Source organism: Rhinoraja longicauda, chromosome 15, assembly GCF_053455715.1.
Source record: "Rhinoraja longicauda isolate Sanriku21f chromosome 15, sRhiLon1.1, whole genome shotgun sequence".
NCBI classification, from domain to species: domain Eukaryota; kingdom Metazoa; phylum Chordata; class Chondrichthyes; order Rajiformes; family Arhynchobatidae; genus Rhinoraja; species Rhinoraja longicauda.
The window spans coordinates 10,788,825-10,810,464 of NC_135967.1; the positions used below are offsets into that span (position 1 = coordinate 10,788,825).

The 21,640-nt window shown below is 45.5% G+C and overlaps 1 protein-coding gene across 1 annotated transcript in view; it reads right to left on the reverse strand.

The window, feature by feature from the left end:
• Positions 1–21,640, reverse strand: part of LOC144600523 (mitogen-activated protein kinase kinase kinase kinase 4) — a 267,504-nt gene that overhangs the window by 159,318 nt on the left and 86,546 nt on the right. The window contains exons 4-5 of the mRNA XM_078412188.1: positions 8,839–8,964; positions 2,293–2,403 (exon numbers count right to left, since the gene is read on the reverse strand). Coding sequence (XP_078268314.1) covers positions 2,293–2,403; positions 8,839–8,964 — 237 coding nt within the window. The remainder of the gene's footprint in view (positions 1–2,292; positions 2,404–8,838; positions 8,965–21,640) is intronic.

Genomic DNA, 21,640 nt, shown 5'->3' on the forward strand with positions numbered 1-21,640 from the left:
GACAGGACACTTCTTCAGATGAAGAAATGGTCCAAAGATGCTGCCTGACCCACTGAGTTCCTGCAGAGGTTTGTCCTTTGTTCAATGTTCTGGTATCTTAGCTTAGTTCAGAGATTCAGCACGGAAACAGGCCCACGGAATCAACGCCGACCATCGATCACTTGTTTACACAACTTCTACGTTATCCCATTTTTACATCCACTCCCTGCACACCAGGGACAATTAAAGAGGCCAATTAACCTCCAAATCTGGACGTCTTTGGAATGAGGGATGAAACCGGAGCACCAGGAGGAAACCCACACGATCAGAGGGAGAACGTGCAAACTCCACACAGACAGCACTGGAGTGTAAGATTGAACTGGGATCTCTGGTGCTGTCAGGCAGCAATTCTATGAACTGTGCTGCCTCTCTGCAGTCTCTTGTGCCAGTATTTGAATGAGAACTATATTGGGGGCTTTTCAAAACTTCCTTATCACGTCATTTATATCAAGAAAATATTGCCAGAGTTTCAATGTGAAGTGGCAGAACAATTTTGTGGAATCGTTTCAAAAGTAATTAACATCTCCAGGATTTCATTAGCTGATAAGAGCGAAGACTGATTAAATTAAGATTCTAAGGATTGTAAACAATCTACTGCACTTGATAAGCAAAATCTACTTAGTTAGCAAGGAATGCAATAACAGGATAAACACTAAGGCAGATATAGGCTGCTCCATCATTTAACAGAGTCTCGTTAAAGCAGGCCACCGAGAATGTAAGGGGATCCAATGTGGGGGGGGCGCAAAGAATCAAGGGGGAGCAGCAGGGGGCCACAGAGATTGAAGGAGGACCAGTTGATTCGAACGGGTGTCAGGGGTTATGGGGAGAGGGCAGGAGAATGGGTTTGAGAGGGAAAGATACATCAGCCATGATTGAATGGCAGAGTAGACTCGATGGGCTAAATGGCTTGATTCTGTTCCTGGAACCTATGAATCTTGTGGACCCGGTAATGGGGGCCCCAGCAGGGAAGCTGCCTACAGGCCTCGTGCAGCAGTTAGGCCTGGTTCGGCGCTGCGAGAAGATAAGACTGTACTAAGAACTTTAACAAACTTTGTTGGCGCCAGAAACGTGGCGACTCTTTGTGTACTGCCTTGGTGAGGTCTGCTGTATGATGTTACCGGATTAAATTAGAACCAGGGGCCACAGTTTAAGAATAAGGGGTAGGCCATTTAGAACAGAGATGAGGAAAGACTTTTTCACTCAGAGAGTTGTGAAGCTGTGGAACTCTCTGCCTCAGAAGGCAGTGGAGGCCAATTCCCTGGATGCTTCCATGAACTAGAACTAGATCGAGCTCTTAATGATAGGGATATGGGGAGAAGGCAGGAACGGGGTACTGATTGTGAATGATCAGCCATGATCACGGTGAATGGCGGTGCTGTCTCGAAGGGCCGAATGGCCTACTACTGAACCTATTGTCTATAGATGCAAAAACAAAGAATCTCAATGTACCTAGGTGCATGTGACAATAAACTATCATTAAATCATGGAAATGTGGTCTTACATCAAGCCTAAGAAGCATCAAGAATGTTTACTTGTCATATGTATTGGCAATGGAACAATTACATCCTTACTAGCTGCAGCTTTGGAGGCCCATTAATGGAACAACACACAAATGAATATACAACAATCAGTCATACTATATATTAATAATCAGTAATACTCAGCAACCAAGCTATAGTAGTGCAAAACAATAGAACAGAATAGGTCCAGGACAAAAAGATCAGCCTTGACTGAATGGCAGAGTAGCCCAAATTGCCCAGGCCAACCAATATGCCCCATTTACACCAGTCCCACCTGTCCGTCTTGGCCCATAACTCTCTAAACTTGTCCAATCCATGTACCTGTCTAAATGTCTCTCAAATGTCATGATAATACCTGTCTCAACAACCTCCTCTGGCAGCTTGATCCCCACCATCTTTTGTGTTAAAAGGTTACCCCTCAGGTACCTATTAATTCATTCCCACCTCACCTTAAGCCTATGTCCTCTGGTTCGCAATTCCCTCACTCTGGGCAAAAGACTGTACGTTTACCCGATCTATTCCTCTCATGATCTTTTACACCTCCAAGATCACCCTTCGTCCTCCTGCACTCCAAGGAATCAAGTCCTCGGCTACTCAACCTCTCCCTATAGCTCAGGCCCTCGAGTCCTGGCAACATCCTCGTAAATCTATTTCTATTTAAGAGAAATATTATTTCCTATTACTGAAGCAGCAACTTGATAGAATGAGGTTGTTAATGGTTGTTCCAACTTACCCGCAGGACTTCCCGACAGATGTACCCGATCCAATCTTCCTTCAAGCAGTTGCCTTTGGTTTTCTTGACCAAGTCAGTGACAGAACCTGCTCCACAGAACTCCATTACCAGCTGGAATTAAAGGTCAAAAGAAAAGCAGGAAGATATGGTAAGCTTCCATTGTACAACTGGATGTCAAAGTTACAACCTTGTAGAGTTTGCACCACAGACAGAGCCCACGTAACGTATCCAGTTTCTGCAAGGGCCTCCAACGATTCCAATGGACCTTACTCCATCCTTCTGTTCAATTGGCCTTCGCTGAGTTAACCAGCTACTCTTTAATGCACCTGTCCTATTAATCTCACCTCACTGCTCGGTTAGATCAAGTTCTACTTCCTATCAAGGCACAAGCTTTACCTATATATATATTCCCTTTTGGGTGTCTGAATGATTATGGATTTCCTAGTTTTCGATTTCCCCACTGGCAGAAACATCCCTGACATATCTATCATATCCAAACCCTTTGTAATGCAGAAGTGGAGTTCCAGTGTTATGTAAACACCGTGTCAGATCATGAGAGGAATAACTAGGGTAAATGCACAGTCTTTTACCCAGAGTAGGGGAATCATAAAAGCAGAGGACATAGGTTTAAGATGAGGGTGGGTGGGGGGGGGGGGGGGGGGGAGGAAAAGATTGAATGGGAACCTGAGGGACAATTTTTTTCCACAAAGGGTGGCAGGTATATGGAACGAACTGCCAGAGGAGGCAGGTTCTATCACAATGTTTAAAAAGTATTTGGACAGGGACGTGGATAGGACAGGTTCAGAGGGATATGGGCCAAATGCAGGCAGGTGGGACCAGTGTAGTTGGGCTATGTTGGTCAGAGTGGGCAAGATGGAGTGAGGGCTACAAGACTATGACCATAAAATAGGGAATAGGCTGTTTTGCCTAACTGGTCTACAACAGTGACTGAGCCTCACACGAGTAACTTTTTCCAGTGTATCCAGTATAGCCTTCCAATTTAAATTGCTTTGGGTCTGTCTAATTACTGTCAACATAGTAACCCAGATAATCTTGCCAAAGATAGGCACAAAGTGCAGGAGTTACTCTGCAGGTCAGGCAGCAACTCTGAAGAAAAAGGATGGGTGACGTTTCAGGTCGGGACTCTTCTTCAGACTGAGACTGAAGAAGGTTCTCGACATGAAACGTCACCCATCCTTTTTCTCCAGAGATGCTGCCTGAGCCGCTGAGTTACTCCTGCACTTTGTGTCTGTGATCTTGCCTCATTGTTGGCCCAAGGTCCTGTTACAGTGCCGAGCTCTTCTATCAATTACACGTCACTTTCACCACATCTCTGGGCATTAGCCCCTGCCCATCTTTGGACCCTGCTCTCATGAAGTCTGGAGTTAATTGCTAGGGGGAGAATCTAATCTGTGATTTATTGAGCAGTTAATTGATTAGTAAAATCAGGTGATAACTCTGTCAACGACTCCCACTGTTGAAGTTTGAGATTGGTCTGGTAGGGTAAGTGAGTGATAAATTTGACCATTTGAATATCAAGCAAATTTCTACAAAGGAGATATAGTGCCTTCATGTTGCCAGTCTTTGACATTGAGATTTTTTAGTAGCTCCTTCATACAGGGAACTATTCCACTGAACATCTGTTGTCTATAAGATGGAAGATTGAGGTTTGAGAAAGGAAGGGGGGCATGGAGCATAATTTGGGACAGTGTGTGGGTCAGCTTGCCCATCTGCTGCTTCACAACTCCAGGGATCCAGGTTCAATACTGACCTCTGGAGCTATCTGTGCACAGTTTGCATGCCCTCCCTGTGTCAGCGTGCATGTGCTCCAGTTTGCTTCACGTTCCAAAGACATCAACTTCCCCCAGTATGCAAGGGAGTGGTTGAACCTGGGGGGAGTTGAGGGCAATGTAGGCGGATAAGAGGGGTTTGGGTAGGATTGGTGTAAGTAGGAGTGTGATAGGTGGTTCAAAGGATTTTTTCCATGTAGTGTCTCTCTATGACATCCATGACTATAATCAGTCGCAGAGTAACTCTTTTATGAAGTTAAAGGTCACAAAGTGCAGGAGTATCTCAACATGCCAGGCTGAATCTCTGGAGAATATAGATAGGTGATGTTTCAGGCTGGGACTATTTCAGTCTGAAGAAGGGTCTCAACCCGAAATGTCCTCTATCCATTTTCTCCAGAGATGCTGCCTTTCCTGCCGTGTTACTCCAGCACTTTGTGCCCATTTGATTATTAACCATTTGGGCAGCGCTGTGGCTCAGCGATAAAGTTACTGCCTTACAGTGCCAGAGGCTGGCTTTGATCCTGACTACAGGTGCTGTCTGGACGGAATTTGTACGTTCTCCCTGTGACCACATGGGTTTTCTCCGTGTGCTCCAGTTTCCCACACTCCACAAATGTACAGGTCTGTAGGTTACCTGCGCGAGATAGCCACTTATGAGGTGTTTGCGCAGTAATCAACCAGGACCAGAATTGGCTTCTGTAAATTGTAAATTGGCCTTCATGTGTAGGTTAGTGGTAGTGTATGGGACGATCATTGGCCGGCATGAACCCGGTAGGCCGAAGGGCCTGTTTCTACACTGTATCTCTCAAGTCTAAAGACTAAATCTGCAGTTCCTTGTTTCTATCTTTTATGATGTGGATTGGATTGTCTTTGAACTAAGGTAGGGTCAGATGTATTCAGTTGGTTGCAAGGACTTCAGGGACTTGGAAGAGTTACCTCATATCATATTTTTGCCTGCCTAACCCTTGGTCTTAGACTGCAATGTTTGCACAAGCAACGTGTGGAACAGCTACATAGGAGTTTGCAAGAAGACAAGGTAACTATTCAAGATTTTCCAACCCTCTGATGTGATCCAGCCTGCCACAGTAACACGATATCCAGTTAAGAAGTTAAGTGAGGAACTGTGTCTGCTTCTGTAAGGAGGCTTTGTCACCTTGTAATCTTTGGACAAACCCAGTTCCTGAGAAAACTGGGAGAGCCAAATCTGCAAAAGCAAATGGTTTGGAGTGCCAAAGAGCTTGCAAAAAAATAATCATTGTGACAGAAGGCAGGAAGATTTCAGAACTATAAACTTTGGCAAAGTATAAACGTTTTAGGGCAGCAGTGTGGCAGAGCAGTAGATTTGCTGCCTTACGGCGCCAAAGACACGGGTTCGATCCTGACTACGGGTGCTGTCTGTACAGAGTTTGTACGTTCTCTCTGTGACCGTGTGGGTTTTCTCCAAGTGCTCCGGTTTTCTCCCACACTCCAAAGGCAGGTTCAGTGGCTTCTGTAAATTGTTCCTAGTATGTAGGATAGTGTTAGTGTACAGGATGATCGCTGGTTGATGTGGACTCGGTGGGCCAAAGGGCCTGTTTCCATGCTGTGTCTCTAAAGTCTAAAGTAAAACTAGTTCTAGTTCAGTAAATCTGATATTTTGAAACTTTAAGGCAAAAATCACCCTGATTTGTAAACAATGTGACGGTTTTTGGATTAAAACCATTTATATTGACTACATCAATGCACACTGGGGTTGTAAGACAAGTTGAGAAAGGCAATGGTGGAGCTTAGGAAATTATGTATATAAACTTCCATTGCCCAGTCTTTTTTCCAACAAACAATCCGTCAATCCAGTCAGCTGTGACTCCCTAATGAATGGAAGAAATGGTGCAATGGAGCCTTATATGTTAAACGGGTTGTACAACAACTAACAAGCTGGAATTCTGTGGAAGGAATATACAATCAAGCCATCTAGTGTAAATATTTTGTGAATGCTGGTTGAATGAAGGAAAATATGGTCTCATTTTTTAAGTTACCTTGCAAAAATTTCCTTGACTGGTCTGATGATATTCATGCATCAAGATTCAGGGCACTGAACCAGAACTAAATTTTGAAAACTGTTTATTTGTTCTTAGGAACCTCAGAGACGAAGTCAAATGGCCATATTTCAGAGAGGCAAGAGATTGCAGTCAAGGAAATAGGGTTAAACACATGATCAAGAATTCTTGGACACTGGTGGTGAAGGAAAAGCTACAGAATTGACACACACCATTCACACCAGTTCTACGTTATCCCACTTTCACATCCACTCTCTACATACTAGGTAGACACAAAATGCTGGAGTAACTCAGCGGGTCAGGCAGCATCTCAGAAGAGAAGGAATGGGTGATGTTTCGGGTCGAGGCCCTTCTTCAGACTGAATCTCAGGCAGCATCTCGGGAGAGAAGGAATGGGTGGCGTTTCGGGTCGAGACCCTTCTTCAGTCTGAAGAAGGGTCTCGACCCAAAACATCACCCATTCCTTCTCTCCTGAGAGGCTGCCTGACCCGCTGAGTTACTCCAACATTTTGTGTCTACCTTCGATTTGAACCAGCATCTGCAGTTATTTTCCTCTACATACTAGGGGTGATTTACAGATGCCAATTAACCTACAAACAAGTTCATTGGGATGTGGCAGGAAACTGGAGCATCCGGAGGAAGCCCATGCAGCCTTTAGACTTCAGATACATGGTGCGGAAACAGGCCCTTCGGCCTACCGGGTCCGTGTCAACCAGCAATCTTCCCATTGTCAAGTTTGCAGACGACACAACGGTGATCGGGCTGATCACCAACGGTGATGAAACAAAATACAGAGCGGAGGTGCAGAACCTGGTGGACTGGTGCTCTGATAACAACCTGTCCTTAAATACCACCAAGACCAAGGAGCTGATCATCAACTTCCGTAGGTCACACAACGGGGAATACGCCCCGATCTTTATCAATGGGGACAGTGTGGAGAGAGTGTCCAGCTTCAAGTTTCTGGGCACTCACATTTCGGAGGATCTCACATGGTCCAATAACACTGCTGCGCTGGTCAAGAAGGCACAGCAACGACTGTTCTACCTAAGAACAGTGAAGAAGTCTGGTCTACCCCAACAGCTGCTGACGACATTCTACCGCTGCACCATAGAGAGCATCCTAACACATGGCATCCCTGTGTGGTACCTCAGCTGCATGGAGGCAGAGAGGAAAGCTCTTCAGCGGGTAGTGCATAGAGCTCAGAGGACCATCGGAACACAGCTACCAGCCTTGGAGGGCATCTACAACAAACAATGCGTCAGAAAAGCCACCAGCATCCACAAAGACTCTTCACACCCTTTCAACAGTCTGTTTGAACTTCTACCATCGGGCAGACGATACAAGGCCTTCTACGCCCGCACCTCCAGACTCAGGAACAGCTTCATCACAAGGGCCATAGCTGCTATGAACCGGTCCTGCTGAGCCGGATGGTCACATCGCACAGTGATCCGGCACAGATCTACATGCACTTTATTCTGTTCTAAAACTGTTACAATTTGTTTCATTGGGTTGTTTAAATTAATACTGACTAGCTAATTAAGTTATTGCATCGTATGGGAGGCGCATTCCCAATCTCGTTGTACCCCTGTACAATGACAGTAAAGATATATTGTATTGTATTGTATTGTACTAGCATTATCCCACACACACACACACACACACACACACACACAGGTAATTTACAATTTTACCAAAGCCAATTAACCTGCAAACCTGCACTTCTTTGGAGTATGGGAGTAAATTGGAGCACCTGGAGAAAACCCACATGGTCACAGGGAGGATGTATAAACTCCATACAGGCAGCACCTGTAGTTACGATCAAACCCGGGTCTCTGGTGCTGTAAGGCATCAACTCTACCGCTGTGCCACTGTGCCGCTCGATGTTTCCCCTTTCTCTCTCACATGCTAACCATTTTCCCAAGTACCCAACTACCCCAGGGGGAATTTACATTAACCAAGTAATCTACCTTGGAGTGTACACTAGGGGAAGCCCATGTGTCCACAAGGTTAACACAAAAATATAATGCCCAATGTACACTCAACAAATTTCTTCCCATCTTGCATCTGGTAGGTCCAGCCCCAGGGACAATATTGTGTCCACTGTTTCAGGAAATCAGCAGCTTTGTTTCTCCCCACAAAGGTAACTGGATATTTCAGTTCCAATTTGGTTCCGATTTGGTTCTTTGTTTTATTTCTCTCCTGTTTCATACGTTTATACGACAGTGGAACAGAATGAAGCCATTCAGCCCATGGAGTGTACTCTGCCATTCAATCATGGCCTATTTCCCTCTCAACCCCAATCTCCTCGTGGCTTTTGACACCCTTACCATCAAGAACCTGCCAACTTCCCCATTACAAAATGCCCAAAGACTTGGCCTCCACAGACGTCCATGGCAACGAATTCCACAGATTCACCACCCTCTGGCTAAATAAATTCCCCCTAATGTCCTTTCTAAAAGTTGCCCCCTTTTATTCTGGGGCAGTGCCCTCTGGCCCTAGACTCATGGTGGAAACATCCTCTCCACATCCACCGTATCCAGGCTCTTCACTATTCCAGAAGTTTCAATGAGATCCCCGCCCTCATCCTTCGAAACCCCAGCGATTACAGATCCAGAGCCGTCAAATGCCCATCACTCATGAACCCAATCGTTCCCGTAAACCTCCTCTGGACCCTCCCCAATGCCAGATTCTGCAGTTCTTTTTGTCTACAAAGCACTTACCCACAACTGATCTTCGTGGTTTGAAGGATTTGTTCTGATGAAAGCCCCATAATAAGTTGCTATATTCCTGTGATGAGAATATTTCTTCAGCATATTAATCTCCAGTTTAATTTCCTCTTCTTCATCCTGTTTCATTGGACAAAATGGCATCAGTGTTAATTAACCCGAAATAGAGCAGCAAAGATCTTGCCGTTAGTCTCTGCAAACTTGTCTTGTGTCTATTCACCAACCCAACTGAAACATCTAGAGAGTGCTTATTATGAATACAACTGTTTCAATGCAGTTTGTACCCATTGAAGACTTTCTGAAGTATGGTTATGGTTGCTGATTGATCGAAAGATACAAAATAGAAAGAGACCATTCAGCTCATCGAGTCCATGTCAGCCACGCAGTCACAGGGTCAGCATGCGAACTCCACACAAACAGCACCCAAGGTCAGGATTGAACTCTGGTCTCTGGAACTATGAGGCAGTGACTCGGTTTTGGTTTAGGGACGCAGCATGGAAACAGCCCCTTCCACCCACTGAGTACCCGCTGACCATCGACCACCAGTTCACACTAGTTCTATTTTATCCCACTTTTGCATCCACTCCCTACATTCTCAGGAGGCATTTTACAGCCAATTAACTTACAAACCCGCATATCTGGGACTTGTGGAGAAACTGGAGAACCCGGAGGAAAACCACGGGGTCACGAGGAGAACGTGCAAACTCCACACAGACAGCACCCCGATGTCCAGATCGAACCTGCGTCTCTGGCGTGGTAAGATTTAGATATAGAGATACAGCGTGGAAACAGGCCCTTCGGCCCACCGGGTCCACGCCGCCCAGCGATCCCCACACATTAACACTATCCTACACACACTACGGACAATTTTTAAAAAACATTTTACCCAGTCAATTAACTTATATACCTGTACGTCTTTGGAGTGTGGGAGGAAACCGAAGATCTCGGAGAAAACCCACGCAGGTCACGGGGAGAACGTACAAACTCCGTACAGACGGCACCCATAGTCAGGATCGAACCTGAGTCTCCGGCGCTGCATTCGTAGTAAGGCAGCAACTCTACCGCTGCGCCACCGTGCCGCAAAGGCAGCAGCTCTACCAGCTGCCTCGGGCAGCGAATGTAATTCATTAAGCCCCACAAACATTAATGAAACAGGAAAGAGATCTATTCTGATGATAAATACAAGGACACAAAGTGCTGGAGTATCACAGCAGGTCAGGCAGCATCTCGGGAGAACATGGAATAACCAGAGATAACAGTATAACAGTATAACAGAGCTTTATTTGTCGTTCGGTACCGAAGTACCGAACGAAACTACATAGCAGTCATAGAAGAAAAAAAAAGAACACAAGACACATGACCCCAACACAAACGTCCATCACAGTGACTCCAAACACCCCCTCACTGTGATGGAGGCAACAAAACTTCCCCTCTCTTCCCCACGCCCACGGACAGACAGCTGCCTGACCCGCTGTTATTCCGATACTTTGTGTCCTTTTCCGTAAACCAGCAGCTGCAGTTCCTTGTTCCTACTCTCCATTCTAATGCTGTTGGTTGAGAATTGGAAAAAATTGGAGAGTTGAAAAAAACTGGCCGGGAAAAATTGAACCAAGCATGGCAAATATAACTGCAGTCACTTCACACAACAAGTGTCAACAGCAACTCCCTCCAATAACAGGACTAAGTAGGAATCTGGGGGTGTTAATTACTTATACAGGTCCACCACCGATTTTCCGGCATCCTTGGTTCCAGAGTCTGTATGGATTATCCATTTTGCCGGACCAACAGAGGTCACGGGAGTCCAACGTTACTAGAACGTTCTGCCCAGGCCGCTGAGGGGACGAAAAACTGGCCCACAAATTCGGCAACGGAAGTCGGCTAATGGAAGGGATCTGCTGGCTCCAGCCGGGCTGGAGTTCCAGAGCTAATGTTCTTTCAGAGAATGAATTATTGGTGTTAATGCAGACATATTCACTCCTTTTAAAATGTTAGTGGTTAATCTTGATGCCTTTGACTTTCTCAAATAGCTGTTTCTACTTTAGATTTTTTTTCAGATTTAGAGATACAGCGCGGGAACAGGCCCTTCGGCCCACCGGGTCCGCGCCGCCCAACGATCCTTGCACATTAACACTATCCTACACTCACTAGGGACAATTTAAAAATTTTTTTTACATTTGCCCAGCCAATTAACCTACATACCTGTACGTCTTTGGAGTGTGGGAGGAAACTGAAGATCTCGGAGAAAACCCACGCAGGTCACGGGGAGAACGTACAAACTCCGTACAGACGGCGCCCGTAGTCAGGATCGAACCTGAGTTTCCGGCGCTGCATTCGCTGTAAGGCAGCAACTCTACCGCTGTGCCACCGTACCACCATTGGCACAGAGTTGGATCAAGGGCAAATTCGACCCGCCGATCAGGCGTTGGAAGTCCCGATGAGGTCGAGATCAGCCGCCTCACCCGGCCTCGGCGCCACAGTTTTGGGGGGACTTCTCGGGGGGACTTCTCTGGGGGATTTCAAGTGCGCTCGTCTAATTTTGTTTGGATTAAAGCGGTGCCGAACCACCAGTGGAACATCGGTGGTGGACCTGTACAACTTTCTTTTCAGGTAGAAATGCATGAAAACTCTGTGCCAACAAAGTAGAAACAGCTATTTGAGAAAGTCAAAGGCATCAAGATTAATCACTTACATTTTAAAAGGAGTGAATGTGTCTGGATTTTACAAAGTCACCCAAACACTAATAATTCATTCTCTGAAGGAATATTAGTTTCCACTCTTGGAGAAAAGGTAAAGCTAGGGGGGGAAAGGAAATATTATTGATGGAAAGCACTGCTCAGCTGCACCTCTTGAAATTATAAGGTATGAATTATGGTTTGCAAATCTGCCATAAGCGTCTTGACCTGAAATGTTAACTCTCCAGGTGATGCAGAACCTATTAGGTTTTTCTTGCATTTTCTGGCTCACATTCAGTGTTTACAGCACTTCTAGGTTTTGCTTTTGAACTCAAGGTGTCATAACGTTGGGTCTTGAAATCAAGTGAGGTTGTAAATGAATACTTCTCATTGAATTGAATTGACTGTTTGATTGATACAGCAGACAAATGGATCCTTCGGCCCACCGAGTCCATGCTGAACATCGATCACCATTCACACACTGGTTCTATGTTGTCCCACTTTCGTATCCACTCCAAGCACACTTGGGGCATTTTACAGAGGCCAATTAACGTGCTAATCCGCGCGTGTTTTGGATATGGGTGGAAGCTGGAGCGCCTGGAGAAAACCCATGTGAAAAGTGCGAAAACCACACACAAAGACAACGCGAGGTCAGGATCAAACCCGGGTCTCTGGCGCTGTGAGGAAGCAACTCCACCAATGTACCATTGTGTTATCTGTATCCATTGCGGAGAACGGCATTTAAGGAAAGGGTGGTGGAATTCTGGAACAAACTACCACTCAAGAAGGAAGATGTTAGATGTGTGGTGGGCTTGAAGATGGGTAAACGCAAGGCCTGATGAGATGCATCCTAGTCCTCTCGGTGAGGCAAGGGCTTGATCAAAAATTTCCAAATCTTCTCTGATAGAAATGTTTGACTCTCTTGTGCTGTAACTCTACCGCTGCACCACTGTGCAGTTCGAGTAAACAGTGTGGAAAGAGAAACAATTAATGGTTCAGGTCTGAGACTTCAAGTCTTTCTCTTTCCAGGGATGCTGCATGAGTGATGGTACAGTGGTACAAGTGTTAGACCTGCTGCCTCTTGGCGCCAGAGACCTAGATTAGATCCAGACCTCGGGGGCTGTCTGTGCGGAGTTTGCACTTTCTTCCTGTGACCATGTGGGTTTCCTTTGGGTGCTCCGTTTTTTCCTCTCATATCCCAAAGTCATGCGGCTTTGTAGATTAATTGGCCCTTTGTGATTTCCCCTGGTGTGCATAGGGTGAGAAATGGGATGACATAGAACTAGCGTGTACAGGCGATCGACCGTCAGCGTAGAGTCCATGGGCCGAAGGGCCTGTTTACGTACTGTATCTTTCAATCAAACCTGCCGAGTGTTTACGGTATTCTCTGGCTATATTTCAGATTTACGGTATTGAATCATAGTCAGTGTCATAGAGCATGGAACAAGGCCATTCAGCCCAACTCCTGCCGACCAAGATGCCCCATCTAAACTTGCCCATATTGCCCGTGCTTCTAAATGTTTCTATCCCACTAAATGTTTCTTGTCCATTATCACTGGGATTAATACAGATCAGATTATTATTAGAGATACAGCATGGAAAAGAGCCACTGAGTTCCACTGAGCACACACTGACAAGTGATCACCCCATACATTAGTCCTACTCTACACACCAAGGACAATTTACAGAAGCCAATTGGCCTTCAAACCTCAATGGAGAAAACCTACACGGTCACGGGGAGAGCGTACAAACACCGTACACACACCACCTGTCGTCAGGATTGACCCTGCCTCTTTAGCGCTGTAAGACACCAACTCCACTGCTGTACCACTGTGCTGCCCTAAGATAGATACTTGGTTTCTGCCTTGAAAGGAGATATTTCCATGCTGTTGGAATCAATGATATTTATCATCAAAGACTTTATAGCATCAACACACAATACGTTACCAGAATCAACCGCCGGAGCTTTCCTGGGTGTGTCTGTTTCATATAGAACCCACAACTTGCATAAGTCATCAGAATAACTCAATTGCCCTGCACTTGTAACTGAGTATAAAGTTAATGCTCGACTGCCAGAGATGGTCATGTCAATAGACAATAGGTGCAGGAGGAGGCCATTCGGCCCTTCGAGCCAGCACCACCATTCAATGTGATCATGGCTGATCATTCTCAATCAGTACTCCGTGCCTGCCTTCTCCCCATACCCCCTGACTCCGCTATCCTTAAGAACTCTATCTAGCTCTCTCTTGAAAGCATTCAGTGAATTGGCCTCCAGTGCATTCTGAGGCAGAGAATTCCACAGATTTACAACTCTCTGACTGAAAATGTTTTTCCTCATCTCCGTTCTAAATGGCCTACCCCTTATTCTTAAACTGTGTCCCCTGGTTCTGGACTCCCCCAACATTGGGAACATGTTTCCTGCCTCTAACGTGCCTAACCCCTTAATAATCTTATATGTCCGGGCTATCTAATGGCAAAAAAGTGTATTTCAACAGCTGTCATGGGTGTTGGGACTTCCACAGGACATGAAAAGACTCTTTTGAGGCTCTGTTGAGCCTTCCCGAGGTGTGGTGAGCCTGACTCAACAAAACACCGGTGAAGGGAGGTGCCACTTGATAACCCCAATGATATACTTGCATCGACACAACCAGTTTTTTTAAAAAAGTGCTTGTTAACAAGTGGGTAGCTGTTTATTGTATATGGAGTTAGTTATTGTCCTTAGCATAAGTTTGTATAATCAGTTTAGATAGTACTTTGGCTTTTGGGCTTGGTTTTCTTGGTTGTGCGTTTATCCTGGTGTTGTAGCACAAGTATTTTGTGTTTTCATTGTAATTTAGCTGCAAGTTTTCCCCTGCATTGTGTAGAGTCATAGAGTCTTACAGTGTGGAAACAGGCCCTTTGGCCCAACTTGCCCACACCAGCCAATATGTCCCATCTACGCTAGCCCCACCTGCCTGCATTTGGCCCATATCCCTCTAAACCTGTCCTATCCATGTACCTGTCCACATGTTTCTTAAATGTTGCGATAGCAGCTGCCTCAACTACCTCCTCCTCCAACAGCCTGTTGCACACACCCTTTGTGTGAAAAGAAAGGGTTTCACTACTAGCACTAATGAAATAGAAAGGGAGGAAAATGGGAAAAGTATTTCATAGTTTTATGAACCTGGGATGTTGCAAAGCATTTGACAGTCAATGAGATCCTTGCGTCCATGTTGCCTTTTATACTGAGGTAAATCACACAAGAGAGAACAATGGCGCAGCGGTAGTGTTGCTGCCTTACAGCCCCAGAGACCCGGGTTCGATCCCGACTAAAGGGGCTGTCTGTACGGAGTTTGTACTTTCTCCCCATAACCGCGTGGGTTTTCCCCAGATGCTCCAGTTTCCTCCCACATTACAAAGACGTGCAGGCGTGCAGGTTTGTCGGTTGATTGGCTTCTATAAATTGTCACCTGTGTGTAGGATAGAACTAGTGTATGGTTGGCGCAGACTCGGTGGGCCAAAGGGCCTGTTTCCATGCTATATCTCAAAACTAAACTAAATGAAATGTAAGACTCAACCTTGTGCTTGGCTCCCAATGAATGTTAGTGTGGTTGTGTGCCTCCTTTGTGGCCTCTCACTCTCCTGCAAAGTGAAATGGACTGTGAGCAAAGAATGGAGATCACACTGATGGTCTCTTAGTAGTTCTAGTTTGAACTATGACTAATCCAATAAGTTGATGAGTGGTCGGGACCTCAAGGAGGAAGTATGGGTGGGGTGTGGGTGGGGGGGATGTAGGGGATTGTGGTTTGTTGATATCATATCATATATATCATATCATATATATACACAGCCGGAAACAGGCCTTTTCGGCCCTCCAAGTCCGTGCCGCCCAGTGATCCCCGTACATTAACACTATCCTACACCCACTAGGGACAATTTTTTTTTAACATTTACCCAGCCAATTAACCTACATACCTTTATAGTTTAGTTTCATTTAGTTTATTGCTACCTGTTCCGAGGTGCAGTGAAAAGCTTTTGTTGAGTGCTAACCAGTCAGCAGAAAGACTATACATGATTACAATTGAACCATCCACAGTGTACAGATACATGATAAAGCTAATAACGTTTAGTGAAAGATAAAGTCCAGTAAAGTCCAATTAAAGATAGTCCAAAGGTCTCCAATGAGGTAGATAGTAGCTCAGGATTGCAGTCCAGTTGTTGATAGGATGGTTGGAAGCACAGCTGGAAAGAATCTGTTCCTGAATAACACAGGAATACAACTTGAATTGTTTTCTAACATAAATTACTTTATGATAACCATCAACCTCACTCCACAAATTAAGCTGAGTGTGTAGAACCACAGTCTTGGTACTTGGGCTTGGGCTTACAGAACCGTAACTTGCCAAAATAGTTCATCATGCCCAGGAACTTCTGCAGGCTGGTGACATCAGTCGGTACTGCCATCTCACTGATGGCTGGTGTCTTCTCAGGATCAGCCTTGAGGCCCTCGCTGGTGAAAACCTGTCCCACATAGTTCACCTTGTTGACACGGAACCTGCACTTGTTGGGGTTGAGTTTTAAGTGAACCTCCCTGGCACGATCGAGTATCTTCCTTAAGTTGACATCGTGCTCCTGCACGTCCTTACCCGTCATCGAGGACAATCACACAGGGGTATCTGTCGAAAATTTGATCCATAGAGCGCTGAAACACTTCGCTGGCCGCGTTAATACCGAACAGCATCTGCAAGAATCTGTAGCGTCCGAAGGCTGTGCTGAAAGTAGTGAGCAGAGAGAAATTGTGGTCCAGGGGAAGTTTCCAAAACGAGCTCTTGGTACCGAGAACCGAGAACACAGTGGCCTTGCCCATGTGTGTGGCCACCTTGTCCACGGTGCGCATGGGGTAATGAGGTCACTTGAGTGCAGTGTTTAAATCCCTCGGGTTGACATATATGTATCTCCTGCTTGTCCTTCTTGGTGGCATGCCCGTTATATGTTTTCCAGGTCGCACGGGACAGGGAGCGGGCCAGGTGCATGTCCTTGCCCGGTTTGTAAATTAGTGTCATGTCATATGTTTGGAGATGCAGCATCATCCTTCTACCTGGTACCAAGACCTGGCACCAGCAGACCGCAAGCTGGTCTTTACACCAACAAAGGAGCCGCTGGTCACCCATAAAATCGCCTATAAAGCCACCCGTGATGGCACCGTTGCTGTCTCCTGTGCAAACGGCTGTTGGGAGACCAGTGCCATTTGAACCACCACCTACGGTGCTGCCACCTACAACGGGCACAGCGGGAGGCCTGTATCGTACTCGTGCAGGACGGGTCTGTAAGCCCAATCCCAAGTACCAAGACTGTGGCTAGATACTTATTATGGACTCTGATTAATTACAGTCCTTCCCGTTCCCTTACATTTATCTTACTCAATTTGTATCCTCCTCTGCTTAGCGCTTGTCGTAGTTGCTGTTTTCATCCCTTATATTCGGATGTCGGTCAGCTGTAGTTTGTTTGTATTGTAGTGGCTTTAGATGCACTTATCTAGTTTGGGGGCTTATGCTTAAGAAGGAGGATGTAGATCCACATCCGTTCCATAATCCAGTTCGGGTTTTGTACTGCGTTAACCTAGTACAGGCCTGCTAGTCTCCAGACCATCGTGAGAGCTGGAGGTAACAGTAGCCAGCATCTATACTGCTACTTATGTACAAAGACGTGAGTGACTGAATATATACACCCACAAACAGAGTGGTAAAGATTTCAGACCCCTGCACACAAATAATTGATGTTTTTATCAAGCTGGATCAGACATGATTCAATAGGCATGTACCCCAAATGATAGCTCAGGAATGTAAAATAAAAGTGCAGCAGCATTGTGGTCACATTTCTGGACTTGTACACCTAAATCAAAGACTAATAATCCAAGGGCAAGTAGAATATTAATCTAATAAAAAGGAACTGAACATACTGGTTTACACCAAAGACAGGACACAACATGCTGGACAATAGACAATAGGTGCATGAGGAGGCCAATCGGCCCTTCGGCCATTCAATGCGATCATGGCTGATCATTCTCAATCAGTACCCCGTTCCTGCCTTCTCCCCATACCCCCTGACTCCGCTATCCTTAAGGGCTCTATCCAGCTCTCTCTTGAATGCATTCAGAGAATTGGCCTCCACTGCCTTCTGAGGCAGAGAAGTCCACAGATTCACAACTCTCTGACTGAAAAAGTTTTTCCTCATCTCAGTTCTGGAGTAGCTCAACGGGTCAGGCAGCATCTCTGGAGAACATGGATAGGTGATATTTCAGGTCGGGACTCTTCTTCAGACTGATTGTAGTTTGGGCGGGGGGCAACTGGAAGCAAAAGGCCAGGACAAATTAGGACCGGTAACAGGTGACCTCAGGCAAGGAGGTTCCCTGATCGGCTGAATTTTGGCAAGGGATATTGTGATCGCAAGAAGGATACATTGTTGTGAACTGTGAACTTGTTGACCGACGTTTAGTGGAGTAAGAGGGGCAAGCCGGTGGAAGAGTTAGGTAACTTTTTTTATAGGTGGCGTCTACAAACAATCCCCTCCCCCCATACCAGTCCCGCTGAGTTACTCCAGCATTTTGTGCCTACATTTGCAAATTAAATCTAACAAGTCTGATCTCAATCATTATTGTAAAAATATATATTTTTTTTTTCGAATGTCTTTAAGAGAAGGAAATCAATATTCTTTCCTAATCTAGCCTAATGCGACCTATTCTCATTTGTCTGGCTCGGAATCGTCCTCGACAGTGGCCCATGGAACCGTGGGAAGGTCTGTTGGAATGAGCCTTGCCTGTGGTTTTGAAAATCTGAGAATGAGTTCTATTAAAAAAAGAGATTAAAGCACAAAAATAGCAAAGATAAAGATGAAAAGGCGTGAAGTGGCTTCACCACATTACTGAAAGCCTGATGGGTTTACGGTTGAACTGTTAGGGTGTTACCACCACGCCCTTGGTTCTTTGAACGTATATTCTGTCACAGGGATGCACAATCTGCTCACACTAATGGGAAGAGCCTTTTTGTAACACAAAATAAACCTCTTGACTCTTTAACAAATAACGTGGAACAGTGCTGCACAGAAACAGCCCCTTCCAGCCACAATTTCTGCGCCAAACATGATGTCAAAATGGACAAACTCTTGATTGTTAACTGTATGTTTGTGTTGTCATTTGTGAGCGGAGCACCAAGGCACATTCCTTGTATATGCATATACTTGGCCAATAAACTTATTCATTCATTCATTCATTCATTCATTCAAAATAAACTAATTTACTCTGCCTGCACGTGATACATCCCTTCATATCCCTGAGCCTATCTATAAGCACCTTAAACACCACTCTTGCATCTGCACCCATCACCTCTGGCAGCACGTTCCAGGCACCCACCACTCTCTGTGTAAAAACGTCTTGCCCTGCACATCTATATACTAAAACTCTCGTTTGTTTGTTCCTCAACTATAGCCAAAACGGTACATGATAGCGCAACAGAGAGAGGGGGAGGGGGGGGGGAGAGAGAGGGAGAGGGGGAGGGAGAGGGGGGAGGGGGAGGGGGAGGGGGAGAGGAAATCGATGTTCATATCGCTGGATTGTAAGGTGCCCAAACAAAATATGAGGTTTCCATGATGCTGAGCTAAACTGATCTAATCTGCCTGTACGTGATAAAATATTCCTCCATTCCCTGCATACCCATGCACCTATCCAAAAGCCTCTTAAAGCCGTGGGGGAAAAGGTTCAATTTTGAACAGCATGTGCCGACTGGGCCAAATGCTATTCTTCTGCATCGTCAATTTATCTGAATGTTTCATTTTCTTACTGAATGATCAAGCCTATAAAAGGACATCACTCCTCAATAAGGTCTTTTTTTGACTGAAAGATTTAACATGAAAACAGGCCCTTCGGCCCATGCTGGCCATCGATCATCCGTTCACAACAGGTTCATGTTATCCCACTCAAGTATCCACTCCCCGCCCAGTGGGAGGCAATTCACGGAGGCCGATATACAGGATCTACAAACCCGCACATCTTTGGTGATGTGGGAGGAAACTGGAACACTCGGAGAAACCCACGCAGTCACAGGGTGAACACACCAACTCACACAGAAGTCGGCAGTGACTCTGGGTCTCTGTCGCCTTGAGGCAGCAGCTCTATCACAATTGTAAGAACACTAAGAATGTATTAAGAGCTCGTTATCTTTCTCGTATATACTTATTATTATGGAAAAGGTTTATTTTTGAAATATAGAGCGCAGAGGTAGAGTTGCTGCCTTACAGCGCCAGAGGCCCGGAATCGATCCTGACTATGGGTGCTGTCTGCACAGAGCTTGTACTTTCTCCCTGTGACCACGTTTGTTTTCTCTGGGTGTTCCAGCTTCCTCCCACACTACAAAGGTACAGGTTTGTTGGTTAATTGGCTTTGGTAAAAATTGTAAATTGTCCATCGTGTGTAGGACAGTGCTCGTGTACGGGGTGATCGCTGGTCGGCGTGGACTCGGTGGGCCGAAGGGCCTGTTTTTATGCTGTATCTCTCAACTAAACTAAACTAAATCAAAAAAATTAGGGCCAATCCTTCCCCACAGTTCAAGTGTTATTCAGTTCACTAGTTGTTTCTGCTTCCTCTGCCCTTTCAGACATGGGTTTACAGCTAACAAGTACCATTAGGCCTGGTTTATGCAGGCTGGTATTTTCTGAATAAATTCGTATTGATGTAATTTACATGCAGTTCAGTTCAGTTAAGTTTATTGTCACGTGAACCGGAGTAGAGTGAAAAGCTTTGGTTGCGTGCTAAACAGTCAGCAGAAAGACAATACATGATTACAATCGATCCATTTACAGTGTATAGGAACATAGATAGACATACAATCTCGATATCCTGCAGCTCCGCTCTTACTCCCCCTCCCCCCCATTTGTAACAGGGACAGTCCCCTTTGTCCTCACCTTCCACCCCATCAGCCATCGCATACAGCACATAATCCTCCGACATTTTCGCCACCTCCAACGGGATCCAACTACTAGCCACATCTTCCCATCTCCACCCCTTTCTGCTGAGACCATTCCCTCTGCAACTCCCTGGTCAACTCGTTCCTTCCCATCCAAACCACCCCCTCCCCAGGTACTTTCCCCTGCAACCGCAGGAGATGCAACACCTGTCCCTACGCCTCCTTGGGTAGCTTACACTCTAGCAGTATGAACATTGACTGCTCTAACTTCAAGTAGCTCTTGCTTTCCTTCTTCTCTATCCCCTCCCCCTTCCCAGTTCTCCGACCAGTCTTAGTCTACGACTACATTTTATCTCTGTTTGCTTTGTTGCAACCTTCTCTCACCTAACAATGATCTATTCTACATTTTCCTTAATCTCCATTCCCTTTGTCCTGTTTTTACACCTTACACTTCCTTATCTATACACTTCCCTATCTATGTACTGCCCTCTCCCCTGACATCAATCTGAAGAAGGGCCTCGACCCGAAATGTCACCCATTCCTTCTCTCCAGAGATGCTGCCTGTCCCATTGAGTTACTCCAGCATTTTACGTCCATCTTCCCTCATACATGTAGGTTTGTAGATTAATTGGCTTCTGTAAATTGCCCCTAGTCTGTAGGATGCGAAAGTGGGATAACATAGAACTAATGCACAGGTGATCGATGGTCAGCATGGACTCAGTGGGCCAAAGGTGCATGTTTCTACACTTTATCTATGCACTTTAAATGTGCTGTTTTTATATCTAGATAAGAAGGGACTATTTAATGGGATGGAAACCAATGGTTTTGAGAATGAACATGACGCTCGTTGAATGTCCAACAAGGCTGGATATTATGAATCATAATACAGATTAAGGAAATAAAAATATGATCTTTTTTTTTTTAATAGTAGCTGAGTCGAGAGTCTGAATTTGGAGTAAAGTTTGGAATTGTATTTCAGAAGTGGACCTCAATGGGCTGCAGTTACTACATTGCACCTTGAGCACATTGGGCAGAGGATGAATCGCCATTATCTTCTCAAACAAGTCACCCAGGTTCACCGTGAGAAGCTGATGGTTTGAACCATGTTACTACCCCCATCCTCTCCCAAACAAAGAGAAAATGATTAGGTAATTCAACTTGGAACAACTTTTACAATTATGCTGATGG